Raw genomic sequence first — 24,691 nt, 5'->3', positions numbered from 1 at the left:
AGGCTTGGCCATATCCTGTGCCCCATCTTTGGAAGCAATAATGGGTATAGTTTTGGATTGTAGTTTTAAAAAAAATTGAACTTTTTTTAGCTTTAAAATTATTATTATTATTATTATTATTATTATTATTATTATTATTTTTAAATAATATTGATGTATTAATATTAAAAAATTATTTTAATATATTTTTAAGTAAAAGTATTTTATCATATAATTTTACACGAAATGTTTTGAACATTAAGGCTTCGTTTGTTTGCAGGAAAGTTGTTTTCTTTTGGAAAATGAATTCCGGAGAAAGTGAATTTCAATGTTTTGAACATTAAGGCTCCGTTTGTTTGCAGGAAAGTTGTTTTCTTTTGGAAAATGAATTCCGGAGAAAGTGAATTCCTGAAAGGTGAATTCTGGGAAAGTATTTTCTGATATTTGGTAGTGTTATGGAAAATGAACTGGAAAATACTTTCCAGTGTTTGGTTATGTTATGGAAAATGAACTGGAAAATAATTTATTAATGAATTATTTTTCTTTCAAGTATATCTAATATATATAAAATATTTAATATAAATATTTAATCACTTGCAATAAAAGAATAAAATCTAAAAAGTATAATGATGAATTTTTTTTATTATAATATATATTCATACATAGCTTATTTTATAAAATATAACTATATATGTCATATCATATTATATAAAAATAAGTAAAACCTATTACTATATTTTTTTTCTTATATATTTGGTTTTTTTTTTGTATGAAGTTTTGTTTAAAAGATAAATAGATTGAAAAAAATATTTTGATGGGTTCTTTAGATAATTTTTTTGTTGAGAAAATTATCATGATTGGAATATGCATATTCATAAACTTTAAAATATACAATTTTTTAGTTCATTGTACAACATTTTAGAAACAAAGTAAATATCAAATTAACTCTCGCACAAACCCATCAAAATATTTTTTCAATCTATTTATCTTTTTTCAAAGCTTCCTTCCCCTGACTTCACAAGTATCAAATTAATTTCTTCAAAGCTTCCTTCTCCTGACTTCGTATCAAATTAATTCCTTCAAAGCTTCCTTTATCAAATTAATTCCATTCCCCTCTCCCATTCTCCCTCCCTCTCGGTTGATTCCCCTCTCCCATTCCCCTGTTCCCTAATCCATGTTCCCTCTCCCTCTCCCTCTCGGTTGATTCTCCATGTTCCCTCTCTGTCTCGATCGATTCCCACTGTTCCCTCTCGGTTTCTCTCATTTCCCTTCTCTTGTTCCCTCTCCCTCTCGGTTTCTCTCATGCCCCGGTTCCCTCTCTATATCTCTCGCCATTTATGCACAAAGAAGCACATATTCAACACAGATGCAGGACAAAGTGTCAAGGGGCAACAGGGCTCCTTCTTCCCAGTTCTCCTCTTTCTCCCCCGGCTACTGTTAAAAAAAAACAGAGCAAGGGAGGGGCTGGATCCGGGGATGGGGTAACAGGGAGGGGCTGCTTTTTGCTGGGGAAGATTGATTAACATAGTTTGGGGATTTTTAAGTGCCTTGAATTGGTTTGTTTGGTTAGAATAAAACTGCTGAATGTGAGTGGTTTTTGAAGAAATTGTCACGGAAAAATTGTGTTTTTGTGGCTTGTGTGATGAATTTTTGCTGTGTTATGGAAATGTTATGGAAAATTTATGATGGGTAACAAATTTATGGAAATGGAATGCTATAATTTTTACACAGATCTATGAAGCAGATACAAATATAAAGGAAATAGAGGAAAAAGAATAACTAAACTTGTTCAAGCAAAATGCTTCAATTGTCCAGTGAATGTTTCTGTAATTGTTTTTGCTTCCAAACGTTTTTGACGAGAGAGAGATTGTGTGATATGTGAACGGAGCTCTACTGAAAAAAGAAAAGTGTTTTCCTTTTTTTATCAGAAGGAAAACACTTTTCTTTAATAAAACGGCTCTAAAATATTGACCGGAATTCAATTTCCTTTGACTATTTTCTTATATTGCTGCCAAACATGGGAAAACAGGGAAAGTGAATTCCAGGAATTCACTTTCCTCCAATCAAACACGGCCTAAGAAAAGGCCAAGAATGAATGGAAAAGATAACACGTTGCCCTGTTTTCCTCCTGGTTGGTGGCTCACAGCCACTTCTTTTGGGAGTGAAGACAAAGGCTACTTTTTTTTTTGACAGTAAAGTTGTTTTTATATTTTAAAAATATTTTTTTTAAAAATTAAATATTTTTATTTTTTATTTTAAATTAATGTTTTTTTGGTGATTTTACATTATTTGGATGTATTAATATTAAAAATATCTTTTTAAAAACAAAAAAATATATTATTTTAATATATATCTAAATAAAAATATTTTAAATTATCACAATTAGAATCCCAAATAAGCTCAAAAAGCCAATACTTTCTAGTGACTCTGTTGTATGAGGATAATATAAACGAATCATCTAATAATTATATCTAATAATTATTAACGGCTTAGTAGACTACACTTATATATATATATATATATATATATATATATATATATATATATAGTTAGAAGACCCCTTGATCGAGCTGTGATTATTGTTCTACGTAAATTTACTCAGTTAAATGCACAATATCTTGATTTTTTTTCTTATTTATACATATTAGGTTATTCTAGAGTAATAAAATTAAGAAACGAAAATGGTTTGAGCTATGATTTATTTTTTATTTATTTTTAAATAATAGAAAGCTAAAACACTGAAGAGTCAAAGTTTTTTTTCCTTCCCCGTCGACCATGAGGTACGGACTAATCGTAAAGGTTATCCTAAAACCCTCCCTTGTTGAGCTAATTTAAAAAAGTCATTGCCTTTTTCAGAGGGTTTTCCACAGCCAACAAATCATATGGAATTAATCCTATAATATATTAAAATTCTTTAATTGCCATTTATTTTTAAATATTATCTAAGAAACCCAGATATATTCTGTCAAAACTCATTCCTTAACTTATTATTTTTAATATAGTTCTACTTCTTAAAAAAAGAATTAAAGTGAACCCTTCCAAACCATGATAAAATCTATTCTGGATAAGGTTGTACGACTACGCTTGAATATTGATTTTAAATTATTTTTTCTTAATTAAATCAACCCTTAATGTTTTTTAAATAGCAGTTGTCATTCCAAATTAGACCCCACCACCTCCAAGTATTTAAAGCTAATGGAACTGGCAAATGGCAGTTCTGCAATGAAAAAAGCCATAGCCCCACTTCACCAGAACAGCCTTTTCATTTTCTGCTGTGAAACTGCATGGCTGGTGAAACAACATGCTGGGCCCAGCAGGGCCACCAAGTGATTTGTGTTGAATTACACAAAAAGACCACTCAAATATCTAAAAGAGCAGCAGGTAAGTCCAAAACTGGTGTTACTTTCTGAAACTGCACAATTTATCTCATAATCAATTATTGGTTTTTTATTTTATTTTTAATAATGAATAAATTATTACTAGTTATATTTTTTATTGATTTATGGTTGGCCTTTCTATGTCATGTGTTATAAGAACTGCAGGAGCACACGTAGATATTCTAGAATCCATACAAGTGACATTTTGCTTTCTGGGTTTGCTCCAAGTTTTCATTTTGGCTCATTTTCTGTTTTTGTTTTTTGGGTGGAAAGCTTATAGAGGGTGGCGGTGTCTCTCTGGAATTTGGAGTGGTTTTGGGGTTTTCTTACTGTGTCAGGTGTTTGAAAGAAGTCTCAAGTTGGTCAATTAGCTTAGTACTTGAGGAAAGTCCCAAGTTGTTCAACTGGTGAATCTTATAACGAATTCTGAATTATCTGTAACAGTGCTCTAGGTTAACACTCCAAGAGAGTGCTGTTAATTCGCGTCTCCTTCTGGGATCAAGTACGTAGAAATAGGTCCTGGGATTTTCTAATAGGTGCTTGAAAATAGAATCAGCTTTATTTTGTTCTTTGGGAAGCTTTGAAAGGTCTGAATGTGCCATTGCTTATACAAGCCATGGCATCAGTTGTTACTTCCCGGGTATTGTCTTATTTTTTGACAAATTCAGAGCTTAAGCCTAGGTCTCGAGTAAGAGTTCAAAGCATAAGTGGTAGTGACTCAAAAGGATTGCCATCCGATTCTGTTCAAATGAATGGAGCTTCTTTGACTGGAGAGGAAGAGAAAAATGGGGTGTTGATTGATCGAGGCATCAGGGAGAAAGAGAAGACTGGGGGTCGGGCTGATGCATGGAATGCGAGTTTAAAGTGTGGAGTCGAGAATAAAGATGTTATTTCAAGTCACTTAGATGTCTTGTGGGATGATGGTTATGGGACCAAGACGGTGAAGGATTATTTTGAAGAAGCCAAGGAGATGATTAGGCCTGACGGGGGGCCTCCCCGGTGGTTTTGCCCTGTTGAGTGCGGGCAACCGTTAAAAGATTCTCCAGTTCTTCTGTTTTGCCCTGGTAATTGTGATAAACTCTTAAGTTGAAATTTAACTTCGATACAAGGTCTCCAAAGCATTATAGATGGACTGGATTTCTATTTTATAAGTATCTGGTTTCCAACGAGTTGTTTTGCTCTTCAATATTTTACTTGAAATTTTTGGAATTCCACATTAGCTGTGTGAGTTTTTGGATTTTTAATATAAACAATGCTATTTGTTTTTGGTATTTGTGCATGCAGGGCTTGATGGTGTTGGCTCTGCACTGGCTCTGCATCATAAAGCTCTTGGGAAGTAAGCTCTGCTATTTCTACCTTCATGACGATCATGATGACTATTATTGTTGTTTCTGTTTCAAATCCCACAGTGCGAGAACCTCAAATTGGTGCTCACCATGCTGGAAGGTTTTGGTTCTGCTCTGAGATGATAGTTCTCAAAACATACTTTTATCTATAGTGAAATATTTTCCCTCTGAAAATTCTCATCAACAGGGTGTACCTTCTGAACTCTTGTCCTCTTGTTTGAAACTGCTTGGAACTGTTTAAAATTTATTGCATTAAGCTTTATGGCAATCATGAGTGTATGCTTTTATGGATGTATGTATTTGGATATGTATCAGAAAATGAGCTACCTATGTTTCAAGTGAAGGGCATTGCTTTTGTTTTGCTCCTTTCTTGTTATTTGCGAGTTGTGTTTTTCCTTGTGTGATTTCTGGTCATCTTGTCAATGAGAACCTGGTAACGTAGCAGCAAAAGTGGTCGAGTATTTAGTTCTTTTAATTGTTTTAGTCAATGATCATAACTGATTATTGACGTTCATCTAAATAAGTGGTTTATACCTTGGAGTTCTGTCAAACTGCAGGGTTTTTGAAGTTCGATGCCTTCATATTCCAGTGCGTGATCGAACACCATTTGAAGGTTGCAGCCTACCGGAGCCTCTAAATTCATCAGATTACTTGATTGAGTTTTGGCAGTTAAATTAAGACCTTGGGCAATTTGGCTGGCCTTTTCTTCTATTAGATGTTTTGATAGTTTAACAATGAAGTCATTACCATTTTCTTTGTTTCTTTATAGCTTGCATGTCAAAAATCATAACTTGCGAATAGATTTCCTGGAAATCTCATTTGTGATGGTCAGATCTTCTAATTCTTCAAAAATTGCACTTTTGCTTGCATGTGCTGTCCTCACCCTTGTACCTTTCATGTTAGGTTTTGGTTTCCGGGTATACTCTTCTACTGATGAAACTTCATTATCTATCCATGCTTTAACGGGATTCATTTGCATGAAGGGCTGGTGACAATTGTTGAAAAGACTGTTAGGCTCGAGCATGCCTTGTCTCCAAGTAAGCCAATTTATCTACTGGGGGATTCCTTTGGGGGATGTCTTGTTCTTGCCATTGCTGCTCGTAATCCTGAAATCGACCTTGTAGTGATATTGGCCAATCCAGGTCAGTTTCCAGATATGCAGTAATTTCGCCACCCATTTTCTTGAAGACTTTGGTTGATATTCCTTGCTGCAGTCTAACTAATTAGCCTTTTATTTTAGCTACATCATTTGACAGGTCACAGCTTCAACCCCTGTTCCCTCTTTCAGAGGCCTGGCCTGATGGATTATACAATGCTGTGCCCTATCTTCTTAGCTTTATTATGGGTATATATGATCTGTTGCTCTCTTATTTCATTTATTATTTTGTTACTGGATTAAATTTAGCTGTTTCTACTTAAATATATCTCAGAGCCTGTCACTGTATTAAACAATATGCTGCCAGGATTAAAAAAAAAAATTTATCATTAGTTTGCTTTAGTTCTTTAACTCTGAAAAAGTTGTGTGGATCTCGTTCATGTTTCTTCAGAAAACATGACCACTCTGTTTTCAAATGTCTCACTATGATTTTTTTTTCCTGGAAGTTGAAACTTTCTGGAATAACATTTTGATATTTTGTTGAGATGTAATTGTCATCCTTTGGTGGAATTTGTTTTGTGATTTCAAATTGCTTCACTGATGTTATTTTCTCTTTCTTTACAATAGGTGATCCGGTGAAGATGGCAAGGGTCAATATTGATCATAGACTACCTCGCAGATTACAAATTGAACAATTATTTCAGAATCTAATTGCTTTGCTACCTTGTCTTTCTGTAAGAAGTGAAGATAGCACTGCCTAGCCCTTTGTACATTTTTTTTTATTGAATTTAGGAGCCAATATACATACGCGATAAGATTTTATATCTGTTATAATCTGTTATTTTGATATAATACACTGAAGATCTTATGCACACATTGAAAGATATAATATTGTCATAAAAATGTTCTAATAGGAAAAATTAGGATAGGTTGTGCATGGTCACCCGCTGCATGCCTGTGTCTAATCCACTGGGTTGTGGTAAATCCCCTGTTATCTATTTGCCAACTTCTCTTCTGCTTTGAACTTGATTAAGACTCTATCGCTAGCACAATATGCTCCAATACAGTGTCTAGCAATGACAAACTAGATCTTCTCAATGTAACTGCCTTCTCACTTCCGCCAAATTGCCAATGGTGCCATGCAGTTATATTAGATCAATTGTTCATGTGCATTCAGCTTGTTGTCCTGCCATTCTCTTTTTCCTTATTTTTTTTTGCGAGGCTGTAAACTGATGTAAACATGTTCACCTTCAGGATTTGGCTGATATAGTTCCAAAAGACACTCTTATTTGGAAGTTGAAACTGCTCAAATCAGCAGCTTCTTATACTAATTCCCGGATTCATGCTGTGAAAGCTGAAGTGTTAGTCCTGTCAAGGTCTTTCTTCTCCCTGGTCTTAGTTCCTGTCCCTTTGCACATCCCCAGACACCATTTTATTGCTTCTCCTTTGCTTATGAATCTATGTTTTTAAAAAACTCTTCAGGATTTTTTTTCTAGTTTTTTCTATATCTCTTGTTGCTATTCTGTGTTACATGTTTTTTACTATAGAAGTGACGGTAGTGGATGGAAAATTTAACTGACTAATGAAAGCCCAGAATCTTAGGACTGATATTTTCGCAATGTTTAGAAATTTAATAAAGTATGCAAAAGTGAGTTTACCATGCTCCACCAATAATTTCGCACCAGCATTTTCCAGCATTTTTCTCTTTCTCATTGTCATGTGGCTGATGGGCAGTAGTTTTGAGTTGCAAAATCATTTACACAAGGCACCTTCTTACTGTTGCCTTGATAATCACTGAAGGTTCTTTGCTTCATACTTCCGTTCTTTCTGTTGCTACCATGACGAGTATAGCTCTCTTTTTTTTTTAATTACAGAATGCACATTTCAGGCTTATCAGCATGAATTGGAGAATTTGTGTTTATCTATGTTATGTAATTGTTTTAGCACAACTTTGCGCTGTGACCTGCAATGAAAGATCCAACTAGCAAGTTAGGTTCACGCATTTATTTATTGTAGAAAAGTGTGTTTCTTTAAACCAAATTTTTTCTCATGATCGATTTTCTTAGAGATGCAGCATGCATGTCAGGTCAAGGAATTTTGAAGTTGATCTTGTATTTGTCTTTCAGTGGTAATGATTACATGCTTCCTAGTGGAGATGAAGCTCAGCGACTGAAAAGTTCATTGAAGAATTGCACAGTTCGTTATTTCAAGGACAATGGGCATACTATTTTGCTGGTAAAGGACAATTAGTAGTAGTGTTAATGTTTTTGTCTCAGTTAAGTGGGTGTATGTGTGAGTGGGTATCTTAAATGCCATTGCGATGCTCCTTGACTGTTCGATATCTTTCAAGATTCAACATGTCAAAATTTTAAATCAGTTAAATTTGAACGGACATCTTAATGTTAGTTACTGAGCAACATACATCCTTGTGTCAATTATCCATCATACAGACCAAATTCAGTCACTCTCTTGGCAGGATCACCATCAATGAAAGCCGATTCCCCTGTGCTTGAAATTCCTTAACTTTGTATTTTCAGAAAAGATTTCAAACTTGACAACTGCATAGGAAGGTATCCATCCACCAGAAAGTAAATATACCTTTTTGAATCAGTTTGAGTGTATTCTACAGCCAATTTTTTAATATGTTCAGAATGCAGTTGCTTTTATCTCTTTCCTGCACATGTATTTTCAGTTTTTGACTAATCCTTGCTCCCAATCAGTTGATGTTTCAAATTTCAATCACGTCCCTTCCAAAATAGAGAGATTGGATTATCTCATAGATATAAGAATGCTGATGATTATCCTCTGACTACCTTTTTATGAAAAAATAAATAAATTCAAAAAGCACCTATTTAACTCCGTTTCCCTCCATTAGCACTTGCCATGGCACTGTTTATTCTTTGTTGACATGGCATGATGGTTGTCTGTAATGTTTGAACGAAATGCTGCTGTTATATTATTACTGGGAAAATTGAGCATATTTAATTGTATATCTTATTTTCAAGGTTGTCTCCATCAATTTAATTGTGACACTTTCCCTTTCTCCCCATTTGATAAGAACTTTGCCGATGCAGAATGAATAGTAATGGCTTTCTCATACTGCGTAATTTTTTTATTATTTAGCTTGTACAGTGAACAATGTTATACTTTAATGCTGCTCACTTTGTCTTGCTAATGCCTCGTCTATTAGGTCAGTGGTATTTTTCTGTGCTAATATTCTCAACATGAGGCTTTCACTCTTTAATTTCAATGCAATATTGGAAGACAAATTTATAATTTTTGTTTTCTCCTGTTTCTTTCCTTCTTTGTGATGGTACAGGAAGACGGTGTTAATTTGCTTACTGTTATTAAAGGTACTGGCAAATATCGTCGTTCAAGGACGATTAATTTTGTAACAGACTTTGTGCCACCAAGCATGTCAGAATTCAAATACGGAAATGATGAACTAGTTGGGTAATTCCTTGGAGCAATTTGGTACATAGTTTCTTAATTGTTACTTATTAATGAGTACTTCTGAATAACTTGATCTACCATACTTTTCTAAAGTATATGCCTAAATTTAAAATGAGACCATGGAGACTTGATCCTGGTCAAGCTAGAGCCTTTTTCTCTTTATATTTGATCTATCAGTTTTCTACAATGTGCATCAAGCATATTCCTCATAAGAACTTTCTATTTCTTTATCCTTTCTCATTTTGTTTTCTAAATCTTTGTTCTAGCAACTTCCTCTTCCACAAAAACTGATTGCTTTGAGAAAGTCAATTGGGGTCTCAAGTTGATTTTGGTTGGTTTCTCACATCTTACAAGCATGTTATGTTTTGTAACTAAGGTAGTGCCTAAAAGATATGGATAGCATTGTTCTCTCTCCCATTCCTTCTTCCTCTTTTCTCTTGAACTCTTCCTGTTAAAAGTTTTCATTTAACATTAAGAAATCATAGCCGAAATCTATTGATGTTGAATGAATTCATTTCATTGCTACAGCTAAAACTATGGAACCAAAAGGCAAATCCTCATAAAGTTATTAGAAATCATATTTATGTTAAAGTCAATTGATCATGATATGGTACGAGGATTGGGGTGTTTCCTTTGGGGTATACCCCAGCTTGATGCTCCCAGCCTAGGCTTTGGCTACATGCCAGCCTAAACAGCCACTCTAAGTTGCATCCCAGCACATATATTTGTCTATCTAAGGCTCAAAATTAGATCACAATTGCTTTAATTTCAGGTTGTTAAGCTTTGCTACTGGTTCTGCCATGTTCTCAACTTTGGATGACGGGAAGATAGTAAAAGGTCTTCATGGGGTTCCAAATGAAGGTCCTGTCTTATTTGTTGGCAACCACATGTTGATGGGACTGGAAGTTTGTTCCCTTGTCTTAGAGTTCTTGAGAGCGAGAAATATCATGGTTCGTGGTGTAGCACATCCAGTTGTACTTGGAGAAAGGGAGTGGGTTTCATCCCCTGAATTTTCTTTTACTGATTGGATGAAAGTAATGGGTGCAGTACCTGTCACAGCCAGCAATCTTTTCAAATTGCTGTCAACAAAATCTCATGTGCTTCTTTATCCTGGAGGTGCTCGGGAATCCCTTCATCACAGGGTAAGCTTGTGTTAATTCCAACAAATTTATTACTTATTTTGCCATTGAAGCAGGAAGGTTTTATCATGCTCACCAGTCACCCGTAGAAATTGAATTGCACTGGATAGCTGTCCAAGCGCAAATCTTTCCCTTGTCTAATGCTTTGTTTTTTTTTGCACGTGTGTGTGTATGCATTCACTTTTCCACTGTTATATGCTTCAAATTCAATTGCATGTTCATGTATATATGCCATTGATACTGCATACAAACTGCTAGGCCATTGGCTCCATCTTTACTAATTAATAAAGAAAAGTTTAGGTAAGATGAAGGCGTTTACCATGAAACAGGAGTCACCATGTTGTGAAGTATTTTACTCTAACCTTTTTCTTGAGATTTATGAATGTGTTATTTCTTGCATTTTATTTGTCTAAAGCTTGGTTCTGTTCAATCACGAAGCTTTTGCAATTTACAGGGTGAAGAATATAGGCTATTTTGGCCTGATCAACAAGAATTTGTGAGAATGGCAGCAAGGTTTGGGGCTACAATTGTACCATTTGGAACTGTAGGAGAAGATGATATAGCAGAGGTAAGACTGTCCTTTTCTGCCACATCTCTCTTATATTTTTGTTGTGGATCCTCAATTTGTTCATACATTCTTTGTTTTTTTTCTGTGTTATTTCCACAATATTTGTTTACCTAAAGGGCTTCGGAAAAAATAGAAAAAACTGTCCATGGCTTGATGTAGCTATGTGTTGTATGTGCTCAAAGCAGATTTATGGATGAACCAGACATTCTCTGGCAGAAATTTGAAAAACATTGTTAGGAAATTGCCATTATTGTGGCAAATGCCCCACCCAGCACTATGCTTAGTGGTAGCTCCATTCATGCCACAATTGGTGGCACACTTTAAGGCATTATTGGCCCCTCCATGTTGACCATATTTGCCTATAAAGAGGCATGTCTTGTTGAGAGCAAATTGAGAGGGTTGAGAGAGTGAAGTGAACGTGAGAATAGAGAGGAAGAGTGAGCTGCAATGGCAGCAGCTGCAAGAGTACCAAAGTGAGCTGAGAGTTGAGTTAGAGTGGATGTAATCCTCCTCCTCCATGTATCTCTATATCTAATAAAATGAACCTCTCCCGTGGATGTAGGCGGATTTGCCGAACCACGTAAAATATTGTCAGTATGCTTAACCTATCTGAGCAACTATCAGAACACCACCGGTCCGCGCATAGGGAGCCGGAATCCCCAACAAACAAATCTGTGGATTTATCATTTTCTGGGTTACTTAATATGCAAATTATGCGCTGTACAAGTCCCATACTCCGGTTGAGATGTGCATTTCTGTACTTCTCACTTTCTTTTTTGCTCCTCTCCTTTTATGAACTTTCCCTCTCTTCCTTTTATGAACCGAAGGTTGCAATCAAATTTACCTCTTATTTTATTTTCAAGTTCTTTTGCTTTGGATTTTGCAGCTGGTACTTGATTACAACGATTTAATGAAAATCCCAGTGCTTAATGACTACATCAGAAACGCTACTAGTAGCTCTATAAGAATAAGGTGATTACTCTCCCTGCAATGCTATTAACTCATTGAATGGTTGTAGAGATCATTGCTAACATAAAATACGAGAGCTACTTTTTGATACATTTATGTTGAGAGAACATCATGCATGCTTCCAGGGATAGGAGTAAAGGGGAGGTTGCCAACCAAGAACTATATCTCCCAGGTCTCCTGCCAAAGCTACCAGGCCGATTTTATTTTCTGTTCGGAAAGCCTATAGCTACCAAGGGCCGAAAGGAAGAGATACTTGAAGACAGAGAAAATGCTAAACAATTATACCTGCACATAAAATCTGAAGTTGAAGGTTGCATTGCTTATCTGCTGAAGAAACGAGAGGAGGATCCTTATAGGAATATTGTTGACAGAACGGTGTATCATGCTTTACATTCTCCTTTGCATGAAGTTCCAGCGTTTGACCCTTAAAAAATGGCCAGTCTCGCAGCAGCCTTCCCTCGATTTGAACCGAAATGATAATAAACTTGTTTTATTTCCTTTGATTACAAAGGAGACGAGCTCAGCTCGTTGCTGCAAGGAACATCGCTACACATTGTCTATATTTCTCCTTCCAGTAGTTGCAGCAGGTAATGGTAGGCTGGGCCGTATCCTGAGCCACTTCTTTGGAAGCGAAAAGGCCAGAAGATTTCGTGAACAAAAATGGAAGGCTAAGAATGTAGCACGTTGCCTTCCTTTTCACTTATCTTCCTTCCGATGGTTGTAACCTTGTAGCCAAAAAGCTTGCCTTCCTTTTCAGTCATCTTCCTTCTAATGGTTGCCACCTTGTAGCCAAAAGTACTATCGCTTTCAATAACCATCATCATGCATTAACTAGTAACTAGTAAGCCTGATTACCTTCTGAAAAATGACTTAGTCAATAACTTTAGGCTTTAACGTTGCTTTCTTTTTCACTGGCCCTTTATGCCAGGCCGATCCAAAAAAATTTTGAATATAAAAAATATGTTTAAGCTGGAAAAAACTCTATCTTCATTGTTATTAAATTTAGTCTAGAAAGCTAACTTTAAAATCTTGCAATCCAATTTCTTGGATTTCTTACCTAGTTTTAAATTACATTGTATAAGAGTTGTTTTAATATAATTCAGTTGACTTAATGGGTTTAAAAGTAATCCAAATAGTTTGATTTAAAAAAAATTATAATATACTTTTTTAAAATAATGAGATGATAATGTTAGTTCGATTTGATTTTAACATGCTAAACTTATAATTGGTAATGAATTTATTTGGATTTAATAATTATATATTTTTTAAATTATATTTTTTCTTTGACACGATACATTTGATTTGACTTAACGCATGCAAAAGTTGTTTGGATAATGCGTAAAAACATAGATTGAAATTAAAATTTCTTTACAAGAAGATATATATATATATATATTATTATTTTTTTAATATTGAAATTAAGACTTATTAGATTGACTCGAGTTTTGTGGCTTAATTTATAAAATCTGTTAAACCCGCGACCTGAGTTATAAACTCTATTAGATTTAATGACTTTATTTTTTAAGCTATTTTTTATTTAATTAAATGATAATAGAAATAAACACTCATAAAATCGAACATTAACCATATAATATGATATTTATTTGAAACTGCAATAAATTTATAGAAAGCAAACATAAATAAATTATGAATACTAATTTAAAATCAACCACTTTATTTTTATTTAATGATGAAATTAAAAAAAAAAGTGAGATAACATGCTTGCACCATTCATACAATTAGTTCAAGCAAGTGATTTCCCCTCAAATCTGTTAATATTGTTAGTAATTAAGTTTAGCAGGTAGAGTCACCAATCCATTCATTGACCTCGATCTTCTCCATATATCTATGTTTGTAAAAATGAATATGAAGATGTTAGAATATTGACCTGATCATATCCAGGGATTTAGTTAGACTAGCTCAAATCTAGGTAAGACCGTGGAAACATTGGGATGGTAATATTAGTTGCATCAGGAATCAACATTGGGATGGTAATTTTTTTTAATAAGATTGATATTAATTTGATTCGAGTTAACTTAGAATATGTTTGACAGTATAGTAATAGTTGTTTTTTAAATAATTTTTTATGTTGAAATGCATGTCAATTATTTTTTTTATTTTTTAAAAATTATTTTTAACACCAGCACATTAAAATGATCTAAAATATATAAACCATATTAAACTTTAACAAATACAAAATTTAAATTTTTAAAAATATAATTTAAAAAAAAACAAAAAAAAAACACTTAAAATTATATTTGACTTAAAAAAATTTAATTTAATAATATTTTATTGTTTTTAAATAATTTTGATTTGATAGTATTAAAAATAATTTTTTTATAAAAAAATTATTTTAATATATTTCTAAATAAAAATATTTTAAAAAAATATCTAAATCTAGTCAACTTTCAAATATACCACACACTTAACACATCAACTCAGCATTATTAATGGAACAAAACCATAGCCCCACGTTGTCAAAACTATCTATCTTTAACTGGATTTGCTGTCAGCATTGCACGTCAAGACAGTGAGCCAGGGCAGACCATGACCAGAGAATGGTTGTTCTGAAAATGTGAAGGTGGTCTGGTCTGTACAGAAATCAGAAAGGAATACCACTCAAATATCTGCAAGGGCAGGTAACTGTAAAAACCTTGCACCTAAAATCCAAAACGTGGATAATTGCTTGCCAATTTGTCATTTATCGTCTTTCGTTTTTACTAGTTATATTCCAAATTAACGGCTGGTATTTGTCTGTCATATGAGACAATGAACTGGAAAGCAATGTACATGTTCTACCAGTCATTTTGCTTTCTGGGTTTTTCTTTTTGGTTCACACATATGTGGAGTATTGCATGTGCGTGTGTGTTTAAACATCTAATTCCAAATACGGTGTAATTGTTTCTCTATTACTGCCTGGTACTTGAGAAAAGGTTTCATGCTGCTGTTCATTTGAACTAAAAAAAGGTCTAATAGTTCATGTAAAGGGTGTCCCTTGTTTCAGCTTGAGTGTTTAGAGAGCAGTGTTGAGTTTTTTCTGTTACTGGGGCTCTTTTCAAGTGCTGGTAGGACTTGAAAAGTGACCCGAGTTTCAAAATTGCTGAATGGTACTTGATGAGAGTTCCAAGTTGTTAAGGTGGTGAATTTTGAGAGGGAGTTCATAATTTTATGCAATAGTTGTGTTTAATTGAAGCTGGTACTTGAAAAGGGCACCAGAAAGTTGCTTGAATACCTTTAAGCTGTTCTTTGGAATTTGTAGAAGTGTCTTAACTCTTACTGTCTTCCATCGCTTAAACAAGCCATGCCGTTAGTCGTTAATTCCCTGGTATTGCCTTATTTTGTGACGAATTCAGAGGCTAAGCTTAGGTCTCGAGTGAGAGTTCAAAGTTTAGGCAGTGGCAGAGAGTCAAAAATATTATCTTCTGATTCAATTCCGGTGAAAGGAACTTCCACTGAAGAGAAAGGAAAGAATGGGGATTTGGTTGATGGTTTCGTGAGGAAGATTGAGAAGAGTGATGAGGGTCTGATTGATGGAGGGAATGGAAGGTTAAAATATACTAGAGTTGAGAAAAAGAGGGTGAAAGATGTTATTTCAAATGACTTGGAAGTTTTGTGGGATGATGGATACGGGACCAAGACCGTGAGAGATTATCTTGAAGGAGCCAAGGAGATTATTAGGCCTGATGGCGGGCCGCCGAGGTGGTTTTGCCCTGTCGAGTGTGGGCAGCCTCTAAAAGATTCTCCGATTCTTCTCTTTTTCCCTGGTAATTGTTGATCATTGTGATAAATTCTAGGTTGAAATTTAACTCTGCTAAAAGGTTTGCAGATGGAGAACACATTAACAGAGGAGTGATTTTCTGGTCTCAAATGAGTTGTGTTCTCTCTTTAGTGTTTGATTTAACATATTGTCGTTTCCTCTTTTGGCTGCATCAACTGAGGAGATTATTAGAATGTCGAAGTTGTTTTCTTGTATATGCAGGGATTGATGGTGTTGGCTTGGGCCTTACTTTGCACCATAAAGCTCTTGGGAAGTAAGTTCTGTTTTTTCTACTTTCATAACAACTACGTCACCTGTCATTTCTTTTTCCTTTTACATTCGGGGCAATCATCTTCTTAAATTATTCATTGAAATGATGACAGAAAATGTTTGCCTAGATGAAATTGGTGGTCACTGCCCTAAAAGTTTTTAGTTCCAGTCTGAACATGGTTTTTTAAACATCCTTTTATTGTTATTGGAATATTTTCCACCGTAAACTCATTTTAAGAGGGCATAGTTTCTGCTTATCCGTCCTCTGCTCAGAGGCTGTATGAACTGCTTTAGATATGTTGCATTCAGCCTTAAAATAAAGCCAATAAGAGAAACGTATGCTCTCGTGCATGTGTGATTCGGATTGACAAAAGACATATCTATATGTGTTTGTCTTCTCTCTGGATGTCCTTGTTTTTATTCTCATTTATGGCATGCGTTATTCATGTCTGAACTCGGCTACTGTGCAGATGCTGTCTTTTGATTTTCGATTCCATGTAATTAATAAACACTATCTTTTCAATTCTTTGTTCTACCCGATGCTCAACATGATGCTTGGACTTCATGTTTTGTTCTGTTAGCCACTGCTAAATAAATGACTTAATAACTTAAAGTTCTGTCCAATTTCAGGGTGTTTGAGGTTAGGTGCCTTCACATTCCAGTGTATGATCGAACACCATTCGAAGGTCTTAACCTCTCCGAGCCTCTAAATTCATTAGGCTGTGCTTTTTTTAGTTATCTAGAATTTAATCAGAGTTGCTCAGCAAACGTAAATCTCGAGTTATATTGTTCTTTATTATGATTTTCCACGTGAACTAATTGGTGAAACAAATAGCTATACTTGTAAACTGAAGTAATGATTTGTACCTTTTATAAATGCATATACCTATTTTGATAGTTTGCATGTTTTAATTTTTAAATGCTCACTTCTACGTATTATTTTCTCATTAAGGAATAGTTCCAGAGAATTAGGTTTCAGATAAGATGGTTGACTGGTTAGATTTTGTCTTGAGCCCATCAGTCTTTGGCAGGCTTCTTGTTGTTTATTTTACTGGATTCTCTTCTATTATGGGTTTTAATCGTTTGGCTATCAATTCATTTCCATTTTAGCTTTTATCTGAGATATCTGAAGCAATCATGTGGGAGTACAATTCTTGAAAATTTCATTTATAATTGTAAGATCTTATACTCGTTTGTAATTTAGATTTTCAATTGCATATGTGGTTTTCATCCTCACACCTTTGGAGTTAGGGCTTGTAGTCTCCTTCAATCAATGGAACATTTTCTTATGTATCTGTAATTTGGATTTCTGTTGCATGAAGGTCTGGTGAAATTTGTTGAAAAAATAGTGAGGCTTGAGCATGCATCGTCTCCGAATAAGCCTATTTATCTAGTAGGGGATTCCTTTGGAGGTTGTCTTGCTCTTGCTGTTGCTGCTCGTAATCCTGAAATTGACCTTGTGTTGATACTAGCGAATCCAGGTCAGTTTCATGATACTATAGTAATTTGTTCACCCAAATTCTTGAAGATTTTCCGATGCCTTCCTGTGGTAATCTGACATTTTAGCCTTTCGTTTTAGCCACATCATTTAACAGGTCACAGCTGCAACCCTTGTTCCCTCTTTTGGAAGCTTTGCCTGATGAATTACATAATGCTGTCCCCTATCTTCTTAGCTTTGTTATGGGTATATTAATCCTTTCTTCTTAACGATAATTGTACATTTATTTACTTCGTTACAAAATCAGATTTGGTTGTTACTACTTAAACATGTACTCCATGTGTTTTGTCCCTGGCATGTTAAATTCCCTACTTGAATTTCTTAAATGAAGAGTTGTCATGATTTTCTCAGTTCTACCACTATGAATAATATTGCATGAATCCCTTTGCTGTCTCTTTTTATAAAAGAGATCACATAACGTTGCCTTTTTTATTTGGTTGATAATTGCCAAGTGACTAAATTTCATTTTCTTCTTCTAAGGGAGGATCAGGACTTAAGAAAACCCTACTGGTTTCTGCTTCCTCTAGACCTCTAGGAAAAACTTGAAAAGAAGCGTTGATACGCATCTTGTTGTATTTTATTGATGTACCTGAACAAGTACTGTTTGATCCTCAGGAAGGTAAACCACAGGGAAGGTGGAGATGTAGCTCTCTTTTCTCTACCCCTTGATTGCAGGGCAGCTGCTGCCTTCCTCTGCAATATGATTTTTAGACTAGGTTCATGGTAAAGCTTTAGGATTAGTCAAAGTTCTCTGAAATTGGTGCATCAGAACCTGGAGATAGGTGACATTTTGTCCCATTAAAGATGTGGAATTGTGTCCGCTGAACTGCAAACATTTAATCTCTGTACCCTTCTTCTGAATCATTAAATTTGAGCTCTTATGTATGGCCTGACATCCTGATAGTTAGAGAATGAAAGAGGGAATAGCATTTTATGATTATTTTCCATTTCACTTGTTTTCATTGCTTCCTTGGCTCCTGAATATTCTCTTTGTATCGATCTGTAAATGCCTCGCCATCAGTGATCTTTTTTTCTTGGCTGTTGAGATTCTTTTAAGCTTTGATTATCACTGTTAAGTTGCACTTTTACAATTCCAAATTGCTTTGTTACTGCTAATTTTTCTTTTCATGACACCAGGTGATCCAGTTAAGATGGCAATGGTCAATATCGAATCTAAGCTTCCTCCCGGATTACAAATTGAACAGTTGTCTAACAATCTTACTGCTATGCTACCTAGCCTTTCTGTAAGATGATAAGAAACAAACTCACTAATTTGATTTTTTGACCTGACTGGCTCAATATACATAAGAAACAAACTCACTAATTTGATTTTTTGACCTGACTGGCTCAATATGATTGTCGACTAAGAAATAGCCAAAGGGGGGATATAGAGGTTTTGAGGACACTTCAATATAATTTATTATTTTTAGTTTTCCAAGAGCATGGTGAAGATCTTAAGCTTTCATGTATATATGTAATGTCAATCATAGAAATGCTATCTGATATGCAAAATTTAAGATAGGTTTGCCATGATCTGCTGTGAGGCCATGTCCAATCAATGTATCACAATATGCATTCTGACATTGTTCTAAGATATAATTTGCTGCATGTGCTTTGCTCTCTCACTTTAACTTTATAATGACTCCATGTACTATCACTCTACCATAAAGGTCTTGTACCCAGGATCTAACAACCACAAACTAATTATTCTCAAGGTTTCAATGATCCAATGCTGTTACTTAATTGACCCAAGTTGATTTGAACAAATGATGCTACCTTGCACACATACACACGACTGACAAAGCCAATAGGTTGTGGGTGGGTCTTCTTTTTGATATGGTCAGGAACTTTATTTGGTTGATATGAAATAAATCAGTTCTTTTTATGGATTCAGCTTGTTGTCTAACTATTCTGTTTTCCTTGTTCTGTGATGATAACATGTCCATTTCAGGGTTTAGCTGATATCATTCCAAAGGACACTCTTCTGTGGAAATTGAAACTGCTTAAATCAGCTGCTGCCTATGCTAATTCCCGGCTTCATTCTGTAAAAGCTGAAGTGCTAGTGCTCTCTAGGTGTTTACTCTCCCTAAATTTAATCTTTTTGCACGTACCAAAACATAATTTTATTGCTTCTCTTTGGTTATCTGCCTAGTGTTTTTTGTTTGCTAGTCTCTTTTATAACATGATTTTATCAATAATCATGCTCTGCATCTCAAATTACTTTGCTACATTATGCTTTTACGATTTCCATGTAGAAGTGAATATTCTAGATCCTAAACTTAACTGTTCATTAATCAATTATGGCATAGAGCCCCAAGAGTAATCCTATTGCTATTATAAAAGTCAAGCAAAGCAAAAGGGAATCTATCATGCCACATGAATTTCCCACCGATGTGGTTATCTCTCTCTTTCTCTCATTTTAGGTTGCCTATTTGCTGATACAGTACCATTATTAAAATACTCCTTGAAACTGTCTTTCCTAGGCCTCAATCAATCTGACGGCTTCTTCACACCTCTACTGGCTCTATACTTGCATGATTTGGTTGCTATTATGATGAGATGGGTTTTATTTGTTTCCTTCCCAGCCTTTTCTGATTAGAGAATGCACTTTGCAAACTTAAACAGCATGGATTTGACTAAATTAAAGCCATATACGCGATTATAATTGTTGTAGCATACCTGTATGCTGTAACTTGCAATGAATTATCTAATTTTTATGCTAGGATCCTGTATGCAGTTGTGGTAGGAAAGTTCTGCTTCACTGATCTAAATTTTCTTCTCTTGTTGTATTTTCCTTGAAATGTCACAGGCAACAGTTTTGAATCTACAAATTTTAAGGAAAGTTAATGTCTGTTCTATTTTTTTCCTCCCTTTTGTAGTGGCAAAGATCAAATGCTTCCTAGCAGTGATGAATCACAGCGTCTGAAAAGTTCCTTAAAGAATTGTACTGTTCGTCATTTCAAGGAGAATGGGCACACCATTTTATTGGTACGTGAGGAAAAGTGGTTACATTAGTATTTGTGTTTGAATAATGCAGTAGTGTGTATAGATGTTGTGCTGCTGCTCCTTGACTCTTATAGTGAACGGGGTTTTCAACTGTATTAGCACTTGAACATCTTATTTTCAAGATGGTCTCCGTCCATCATTCATGTATTTTCTGGCCATCACTATTTCTCAACTCCTCTTACACCACAATTTAGTGAGACTTTCCCACATCCATAATGAATTGAATGCTTTTCTTATACTGTCTTTATTTCTATTATGTTCACGGAAATGCCTTTATGCTCTTCTCTGTATCTTGTTAATGAATCATATGGTAGGCAAATAATGCTGTTGTATTCATACCCTTTGCATTTGATATTCTTGGCAATGAATGCTTCTGCTCTTTAATTTTATTTCCCTTGACAAGATGGGGTAACGATCGATTTTCACCTTTTCTTCTTCCTTCTTTCCCCCCTCTCTCTGATGGTACAGGAAGATGGTGTTAATTTGCTTACTATTATTAAAGGTACTAGCAAATACCGTCGCTCAAGGAGGCTTGATTTTGTCTCAAACTATGTGCCACCTAGCATGTCGGAATTCAAACGTGGATTTGAAGAAGTTGGGTAATTCAGCAAATAAACTTGTTGCATGTATTTCTTAATGGAACACTTCTGAAAATGCAACTTGATCCACCTTATTTAGATCACAGATTAGGACTTCAGTTTGTGCTTAAATTTAAAGTGAGACCCTGGTGACTTGATCCTGATCAAGCCTGAGGATCTATCTGCATCCCTCTATAAAATTTTGTCCATTTCTTTCGCCCTTACTCATTTGATATTGTCTACTATTGGTTCTTATAACTTCTGCAAAGATACAATTCCTTTGAGAAAGTTAGTGATTGGAAAGTTGATCTTGGTTGATTTCTCCCATATTAGGAGCAAGTTACATTCTGCTCGAAAGGTTGTTGGTAAAGGATCTAGCGTGTATGACATGTAGTATGGCTGTCCATCCCTTCTCTCAATCTTTCTTGGTAAAAAAGTTGTCATTTGATGTCAATGCATAGTTGCAGAAAGTTGTTAACGTTGAATAACTTTATTTCATTGCTACAAATAAAACAATAAACAAAAAGTAAAACCCTCTTGAAGTTCTTGGCAAGCATATCTGTGTTTAGAGTTATTTGATTAACACATATCGAGAAGATTAGTTCTAAAGGGACCTTGAAGTAAAAACCTTGCTTGATTCTCCCAGTTTTGGCTTAGCAGCATGTTAGTCAAAATTGCTAGTTCCAGGCATTTTACTTTGTCAACCTGAACCTAAGCTTATATATAATCACATGAATTTCAGACTGTTGCAAACTGCCTCTAGTGCTGCTATGTTCTCAACTCTGGACGATGGAAATATTGTAAGAGGTCTTGGTGGGGTTCCAAATGAAGGTCCTGTCTTATTGGTTGGTTACCACATGTTGTTGGGACTTGAACTCTCTTCCCTTGTTGAAGCATTCTTAAGAGAGAAGAACATTATGGTTCGTGGTATGGCGCATCCAATGCTATTTACAGGGGGGCTAGAGCTTTCATCTACAGAATTTTCGATAACTGATTGGATGAAAGTAATGGGAGCGGTACCTGTCACAGCAAGCAATATTTACAAATTGCTGTCAACAAATTCACATGTGCTTCTATATCCTGGAGGCGTACGTGAGGCCTTTCATTACAGGGTATGCCAAGTTCCCTTGTTAATTTCAAGTTTTTCAGTAAGGTTAAAATCATATATTTTGGTAGTCATTTTCCTATTTCTATCATCAAATATCTGCTTTGTTTCATTGTTCCAGATGATAGGTTAGTGCGCAGATGTAGGGTGAAAATTCTGGAAATCATTTTTTTAATATTCACAACGCCCTTGTTACTTTGCATCCATGGTGGTAGACTAGTAGTTTGGCACTTTGTAGATGCAAGTGGTTTGTTTCTCTTGCCATGATCTGCATGCTGACATCTCAGTATCTCACTACCACTGTCACCTCCAGAACCAAAACTGCCAAGACCACCTTAATTTCCTCTAGCAAATATGCCTTCCAATTGTTGTCTCTACCAGAAGTTTTATTAATTCAAGAGTTGCTTCATATGAGGGCAATGTTTTCTTTATTATCACACTGCTGCTAGCATTACCAATCTCATTTCATTCTTTACAAATCATCATGAACTTTCTCCAGCTGTCAAGATTATTTTTTTGAGCAACTAAACTAATAAGAAATAAAATTGAAGTTTATGTGATTATTAGTTCTTGGATTGCAACTAAACTAATAAGAAATAAAATATTGAAACTCTTAGATGTAAGATTTGATCATTCCAATGGCTTCCATGTTATATAGCAACTTGAACCTTTTGTGGCTCACAACAGAGCAGACGCTCCTGATCTTGGCAAAGATGTATCTGTTGCAGTCGAAGTTTCAGCATCTTTTGAAGAGACTTTATTAAGTACTCTAGGTTGCAGCCGATTGTTATATGGTTTCACTGCTGCTCAGATGGATAGCTCAAGTCATTTCTTATCTGTTGTTTTCCATTGATTGATTCAAGCAGTTGCAAGTGGGATGCAGCATATACATGGCAAGCTAGTTAAAACTCTAAAAATATCTGTTGCTGAAATTTCCAGGCAGGAAGATTGTTTTGTAAAGACTAGATTGTTAATAGCACCAGACAATTAAAGAAAGCTCAATTACAAATCAATCCTTTTGATGTTGGACTTATTTAATTATCCCTCAATTGAACTTTGGACTTGCATTGTTGAAGTTGAAAGGTTTAACTGTGTTTCACCAGCTTGTTGGTGGGCAGTCACGATTGCAGCATCTTTTTTCCAATTTTGATAGTGGATATATGTGATTTACAGGGTGAAGAATACAAGCTAATTTGGCCTAAACAACAAGAATTTGTAAGAATGGCAGCTAGGTTTGGAGCCACTATTGTACCGTTTGGGGCTGTTGGAGAAGATGATATAGCAGAGGTAAGCATGCGCCATTTTTTGTCCAGAAATTTCTCAGCTTTAAGTTCTAAAACCGATGGTTAAGCATTTACGTGTCATTTGTATTTGAATTGGTATAGCTTCCATTATATGCATTGCGTTCTTTTTCCAGCTGTTTTTAAATTTTTTCAGATTATTTCTTATCCTCAATAAAAAAATTTATTTTAAAATTTCCCAGAATGATAAGAAGAAATAGTTGGTTTAACTGTACCTTTATTATGATATCAACACATTCAGGATAATTTGCACTCGATAGGCAGCTTTCACATTATGTCGTCTGAGCCTAAGTATTCACTGATGGCATCAGATATAGTGTCAAACTACTACATTGTATCCAGTAGGTTTTGTATGGGAACAAATCTGGTAGTTTTGCCTTCACGTTATTCTTTAATCATGCAAGTTGTGATTGCAGAACCAGGAAATCTCATATCTCAATAATGCTTATCATTCAATGTTTTTGCTCCTCTTTAAAGAATTCCCTGACTGCCTAACTACTGATTGTGGGCTGCCAGGTCCTATCTAGGACAAAAAAAAAAAACGTGCAATTATACTTACCCTATATTATTGTATTCTTTTTAAAGTTCTCTGTTTGGATGTTGCAGTTGGTTCTTGATTACAATGACTTGATGAAGATTCCAGTGGTTAATGGCTATGTCAGAGACGCTACTCGTAAATCTACAAAAATAAGGTGATTACTATTCAAGCAATGATATTTGCACTTGCTAGCTACATATATAGTTGTAAAAGACATGTTAACATAAGATGACAGCTCCCTTTTTATACATTTGTGTGACAAATTATATGGTGCGTTCACAGAGACGAGAATCAAGGGGAGGTGGCAAACCAAGTATTCTACATCCCAGGTCTTTTGCCAAAGGTGCCTGGCCGTTTTTATTTTCTGTTCGGAAAGCCTATAGAAACGAAGGGAAAGGGGGAGATACTTGAAGACAGAGAAAACGCAAACCAGCTATACCAGCACATAAAATCTGAAGTCGAAAGTTGTCTTGCTTATCTGTTGAAGAAGCGAGAGGATGATCCTTATAGAAGTATTATTGACAGAACAGTGTATCGTGCATTACGTTCTCCTTCAAATGAAGTCCCAGCATTTGACCCTTAAAAATTGATTACAGCAAGCATTTCTGGGTCTTGGAGACTTCCACAAATTAATTGAAAAGTTATGTATACTTTCCTAAGCATCTATAAACAATCTTCCAATCAATATATGCTATCTATTTTCTTTATTTA

The 24,691-nt window shown here is 35.1% G+C and overlaps 2 protein-coding genes across 3 annotated transcripts; both read left to right on the top strand.

Moving 5' to 3' along the window:
* The first annotated feature begins 3,478 nt into the window (after positions 1-3,478).
* On the top strand, positions 3,479-12,687 carry LOC133694039 (phytyl ester synthase 1, chloroplastic-like). 2 transcript variants are annotated; one of them, XM_062115458.1, is made up of 13 exons: positions 3,479-4,420; positions 4,641-4,692; positions 5,260-5,315; positions 5,686-5,844; positions 5,943-6,047; positions 6,426-6,532; positions 7,053-7,174; positions 7,925-8,033; positions 9,118-9,251; positions 10,024-10,393; positions 10,845-10,958; positions 11,845-11,930; positions 12,053-12,687. In XM_062115458.1, the coding sequence occupies exons 1-13, from the start codon at positions 3,973-3,975 to the stop codon at positions 12,354-12,356; spliced, it is 2,166 nt and encodes a 721-aa protein (XP_061971442.1). In that variant the 5' UTR covers positions 3,479-3,972; the 3' UTR covers positions 12,357-12,687. The 2 variants fall into 2 exon arrangements, with proteins under 2 accessions (XP_061971442.1, XP_061971443.1); XM_062115459.1 differs by lacking the exons at positions 3,479-4,420; positions 4,641-4,692 and adding an exon at positions 4,701-4,802.
* Positions 12,688-14,711: 2,024 nt separating this feature from the next.
* On the top strand, positions 14,712-24,687 carry LOC133693916 (phytyl ester synthase 1, chloroplastic-like). The gene is made up of 13 exons (XM_062115298.1): positions 14,712-15,691; positions 15,907-15,958; positions 16,585-16,640; positions 17,277-17,435; positions 17,534-17,638; positions 18,590-18,696; positions 19,404-19,525; positions 20,332-20,440; positions 20,927-21,057; positions 21,779-22,148; positions 23,315-23,428; positions 24,049-24,134; positions 24,263-24,687. Exons 1-13 carry the CDS (start codon positions 15,229-15,231, stop codon positions 24,561-24,563), a joined length of 2,175 nt encoding a protein of 724 aa, XP_061971282.1. The 5' UTR covers positions 14,712-15,228; the 3' UTR covers positions 24,564-24,687.
* Positions 24,688-24,691: the final 4 nt, after the last annotated feature.

The sequence above is a fragment of the Populus nigra genome, chromosome 5 (assembly GCF_951802175.1).
Source record: "Populus nigra chromosome 5, ddPopNigr1.1, whole genome shotgun sequence".
In the NCBI taxonomy this organism is placed as follows: domain Eukaryota; kingdom Viridiplantae; phylum Streptophyta; class Magnoliopsida; order Malpighiales; family Salicaceae; genus Populus; species Populus nigra.
Note: the sequence above shows the minus strand (reverse complement) of the source record. Positions and strands in the feature narration are given on the sequence as shown.

Excerpts from the sequence above, each read along its gene's own strand:
- LOC133694039 (XM_062115458.1), top strand. The coding sequence starts at position 3,973 with ATGGCATCAGTTGTTACTTCCCGGGTATTGTCTTATTTTTTGACAAAT. Across the intron at positions 8,034-9,117 it reads ATGGGCATACTATTTTGCTG|GAAGACGGTGTTAATTTGCT; the intron begins GTAAAGGACAAT and ends GTGATGGTACAG. Across the intron at positions 11,931-12,052 it reads AGTAGCTCTATAAGAATAAG|GGATAGGAGTAAAGGGGAGG; the intron begins GTGATTACTCTC and ends GCATGCTTCCAG.
- LOC133693916 (XM_062115298.1), top strand. The coding sequence starts at position 15,229 with ATGCCGTTAGTCGTTAATTCCCTGGTATTGCCTTATTTTGTGACGAAT. Across the intron at positions 15,692-15,906 it reads GATTCTTCTCTTTTTCCCTG|GGATTGATGGTGTTGGCTTG; the intron begins GTAATTGTTGAT and ends TTGTATATGCAG. Across the intron at positions 15,959-16,584 it reads CACCATAAAGCTCTTGGGAA|GGTGTTTGAGGTTAGGTGCC; the intron begins GTAAGTTCTGTT and ends GTCCAATTTCAG.